Below are 4980 nucleotides of genomic sequence, written 5' to 3'. Positions count from 1 at the left end.
GGAATATCTGCGCTCCCATGTACATTGCAGTACTATTCACAATAACCAAGATGTGAAATCAATCTATGTGTCCGTGGTATATATACAAAATGAAAACTTGTTTAGCCTTTAAGAATGTGAAAATCGGGCTGGGTGCGGTGGCTCACGCCTGTAATCCCAGCACTTTGGGAGGCCGAGGCGGGTAGATCACGAGGTCAAACATCGAGACCATCCTGGTCAACATGGTGAAACCCCGTCTCTACTAAAAATACAAAAAATTAGCTGGGCATGGTGGTGCATGCCTGTAATTCCAGCTACTCAGGAGGCTGAGGCAGGAGAATTGCCTGAACCCAGGAGGTGGAAGTTGCGGTGAGCCGAGATCGCGCCATTGCACTCCAGCCTGGATAACAAAAGCGAAACTCCATCTCAAAAAAAAAAAAAGAATGTGAAAATCTGTCTTTTGCAACAACATGGATAAATCTGGAGGACATTATGCTAACTGAAATAAGCCAGTCACAAAAAGACGAAAGTCAATGATCTCACTTACGTGTGGCATATATAAAGTTAAATGCAATATATAATAAAGTTAAACTCAAATAAGTAGAGGGCAGGACAATGTTTTTCAGAGTCTGAAGGGTGGTGAAGAAAGAGTAAATGGAGAGTTATCCATCAAAGGGTACAAAGTTTCAGATAGATGGAAGAATAGGTTTTGAAATCTATTGCACAACAGAGTGACTCTAGTGAAAAATACACATGTATAAATAAGTGAAAAATAAATTTCAAAATTAGCATAAAAACTGGTAGGTAAGTGAGGTGATAGAAATGTTAATCAGCTTGATTTAATTATACAAAGTATGTAAAAATGCATATATGTAAGGTAGGTAAGTGAGGTGATAGAAATGTTAATCAGCTTGATTTAATTATACAAAGTATGTAAAAATGCATATATGTAAATATAGATATATATTCCGTAACCCCAAATAGCTAGCTACACATTATACATTTAATTATTTTATAATTTTATATAAATTAATCTTAGCCACATATTTTGTGATATCTCATATTATTTGACTTTAATATGTAAAAGTCCTGCTTTTATCTGAAATTTACCAATTCACATTTTAGACTTTCCCTTATTCAAAGAAATGCACCAATGATATCAGGACTATCTTCCTGGTCTCACAGGTAAAATGGGGAATGATATGTTATCTCTTTAGGGAAACAGATTTATCCCTGTAGTTTAAGAATCTGGCTGAAGTTTCCCAAACTATAGTCAGGGAATTCAAAATATTTCAGTGATATTGTCAGACAAATTAAATTCAAATTACTTTTTAAATGTTTTGTGGAAAGAATAGCAAATGTTAGAATCTTACCCATTTAGACTAGGACTTCAATCAGTCTCAACCCTTTTGCAATTAAATATTTATTTTTTGTGATGACAATTACACAGAATACTAAAATATAAAAACACATCCAATTATTTGCCAAATAAAGAAAGAATTATACCATTATTTGGACATGATTCTTTTGGGAAAAGAGTTTGTGAAAGTATTGAAGATGCAACCCAAAAGTCCTAACTTTCAACCTAAAGATCTATGTTGTACTGGTCTTCCGGGGACCTTGTGTGCAGGCACTCAAAATGGTCCACCGTTTCACATACCGATGTAGGCTTTCCTACAATACAGCCTCTAACAAAACTAGGCTGTCCCGGACCCCTGGTAATAGAATTGTTTACCTTTATACCAAGAAGGTTGGGAAAGCACCAAAATCAGCATGTGGCATGTGCCCAGGCAGGCTTCGAGGGGTTCGTGCTGTAAGACCTAAAGTTTTTATAAGATTGTCCAAAACAAAGAAACATGTCAGCAGGGCCCATGGTGGTTCCATGTGTGCTAAGTGTGTTCATGACAGGATCAAGCGTGCTTTCCTTATCGAGGAGCAGAGAATCATTGTGAAAGTGTTGAAGGTGCAAGCACAGAGTCAGAAAGCTAAATAAAAAATGAAAGTTTTTTGAGTAATAAAAATGAAAAACTTGCCAAAAAAAAAGATCTATGTAGTACTGCATTACATTCTACCAAATATGGTGTAAAATGGCAGACTTTTCTATCCCTTTCCTTATTTTTGCTATTAAGAAAGTGTCAACTTTCAGAAACAAGCCATAAGATCAGAACACTTAGGGAGATTTGAGAAATTTTTGTTTATTATTAAAGGTTTAGTATTGATATGTTTTGAATGCTTTAAGCAATAGCTTAAAACTAGGTAACTTTAAGCAATAGCTTAAAACTAGGTAACTTTAAGCATATATAAAAAGAGAAATAGCAAAATTGTGTTTTATTTTTAAAAGAAATTATCAAAATATAAGATAAATGCTTAAAATAAAAAAGAATTATAGCAGGAATATATGAAACTTTTGAATTTGCTTTTCTTTATACAATCTAAGAACAAGAAGAAATACGTTTAGAAATGTCTTTGAATAGTGTCTCTCACTTTTTATTTATTAAACTACTCAAACCTGAAATTTTTGAAAAGGATTTTCACTTATTCATTGATTTTTCTTAGGAACTTTTGTCACAATCAATTGACCAAAATAAATGTGGTTCATTTCTGGACTTGTGGGATTTTGTTTTTTTTCATTTTTATAATATGCAAAAATTTAGTATTGTAGATTCTCCAAATTTACTGTTCATTTAAAAAATAGTTTTACTACTCTGGGTCATGTGAATCTTATTTTAGAATCAGCATGTCAGAGTCTAGTAGAAAATCCTCTAGATTATGATTGAGGTGCATTGAATTCATAAATTAATTTATGGAAAGTTAAAATGTAACAACATTGAGACTTTCAATTTATGAACATGGTGTATCTCTTGATTTATTTAAGGCTTCTTCAGTTTCCCTCAGTTTGTTTTATACTTTTCAGTAAAAAAAAAAAAAAGTCATGCACAGCTTTTGTTAAATTCTAATACTAGTATGTTGTTAAATGCTAATATAAATTCATTTTTATAAATTTTATTTTCAAATTGTTTACTGCTAATATATAGAAATACATTTTTATGTGTAGACTTTGCATCCTGCTACTTTGTGGACTGCAGTTATTTACCTGTAGCGGTTAATTTACAGATCTGTTTTATTTCAACAGCATGCTATCTGTGAATATAGACTTTCATTTTCTCTTTTCTACCTTTATGACTTTTATTTATCTTGCATGCCATCTTGAAATGGCTACTGCCTACACTATAATGTTGGGGGAAAAATGATGAGAGTAAGTGGTAACCTTGTCTTGTTCTTGATCGTAGGAAGAGAAAATTCAATATCTCACCAATAAGCATCAATATGATGATAGTTATAATTTTTTTTTTCAAGAGAAGGGGTGAAGTGGGCATTAAGAGATTTAAGAAGTTTTCTTTTATTCTTGAGTTGCTGAGAGTTTACATCCTGAATGGGTGTTAATTTTGCTAACTTTTTGCCTTCTGCATCTGTGGAAAGATTATATGATCCTTCTATATTATTTGTTTAATATGGTGAATGAAACACATTGATTAAATGTATTTATACCCATAGGAGATTGGTAAGCAATTTTATTGTCTTATAATGTGTTTATCAGGTTTTAGAATCACAGTCTTTGGATTCTTATTCTAATCTCCTTATCATTTCATTATCACTTTGAATCATTTGTCTGTTGAATATATCTTATTTTTCTCTTTCTTCAAATGTATAGCAATTTTAATTGTATATTGTACATTTAGAACAATACATTGTAGAGTCTCTGGATTCTGCTTGCAGCATTTAAATAACATTAATTTTCGCTTAAACAAGACTACTACTTGATTGTACTCAAATTCCAAACTGTTTCCTTTGCAATTGGCAGCAGCTAAAATTTCCAGTCCGTGGTGTTTTCAGCTTTCTAGTTCTTTCTTTCCACTAGGCCTCTTGGAGGCTCTCCTACACATGTGCAGTCTAAAAACTAGCCAAGGAGTTAGATGGAGTTTAGCTGTAGATTTGGGGGTTTCTCTTCTTCATACATTTTTTTTTTTAACCAGGCTATACCTCACTTTCTAGCCACTCTGGCAGTCTTGAACTCTGTCCTCTGACACCTAAAGCTGAATAAATTGTATTTTTTTTTTTTTTAGTTTCGCCAATCTCATATTTTGTGGAGTGGAAAGGACTCTTAAAGGGGAGAGGGAACCTCATGAACACAAATGTAATCCATTTTATATCTTTTTAAATACTTTCATTGCTTTCCTTTTTTTGCATATTTTTCAATCTCTAAGTTCTCAAATAGTTTTTTAGGAAATATTTTTCCAGATTATTTGTTATCTATGAAAGCTTTTGCAATATACAAACCTCCTCACCATTTCCAGAAATGATTTTCCCATCTAGAAATTTTTATTCTTTGCTGACTATTCATGCTGTAGAATGCTTTAGATCCTTCTTGTAATATGAAAAGTATATGTATGTCTTTGTCTTCTACATACACATATATATAATACATATCCATATTATATCCTTACATAACAGCTATGAGTTAAGTGTTTTACATGTATCTTAATACAATAGTTCAGGTTTTAAACAGTATATTTTATGTTTATAGAGTCAGAGGTACATGTGTAAGTTTGTTACATGGGTATATTGCATAATGGTGAGGTTTGAGTTTCTAGTGTACCCATTACCTGAATAGTAAATATTGTACCCAGTAGGTAATTTTTCTACCATCAACCATTTCCCTTCTCCACACTTTTGGAGTCCCTAGTGTCTGTTATTTTTCTCTGTGTATCTATGTGTATGCACTGTATAGCTCCCACTTATACATGAGAACGTGTGGTATTTGATTTTCTGTTACTGAGTTATTTCACTTATAATAATGGCCTCCAGGTCTGGTGCAGTGGCTCAGGCCTTTAATCCTAGCACTCTGGGGGGCCAAGGCGGGTGGATCACCTGAGGTCAGGAATTCAAGACCAGCCTGGCCAACATGGCAAAACCTCATTTCTATTAAAACTACAAAAATTA

The 4980-nt window shown here is 33.0% G+C and overlaps 1 protein-coding gene across 1 annotated transcript; it reads left to right on the top strand.

Annotated features, from left to right (window-relative positions):
• Positions 1 to 1618: 1618 nt before the first annotated feature.
• On the top strand, positions 1619 to 1972 carry LOC110568927 (large ribosomal subunit protein eL34-like). Its single transcript, XM_064373481.1, has one exon. It carries the CDS (start codon positions 1619 to 1621, stop codon positions 1970 to 1972), a length of 354 nt encoding a protein of 117 aa, XP_064229551.1.
• The last annotated feature ends 3008 nt before the right edge of the window (positions 1973 to 4980 follow it).

The sequence above is a fragment of the Aotus nancymaae genome, unplaced genomic scaffold (assembly GCF_030222135.1).
Source record: "Aotus nancymaae isolate 86718 unplaced genomic scaffold, 86718_ANA_hifiasm-v0.15.2.pri h1tg000009l, whole genome shotgun sequence".
NCBI classification, from domain to species: Eukaryota; Metazoa; Chordata; class Mammalia; order Primates; family Aotidae; genus Aotus; species Aotus nancymaae.
The sequence above is the reverse complement of the archived record's forward strand: the minus strand, read 5'-3'. Positions and strand labels throughout refer to the sequence as shown.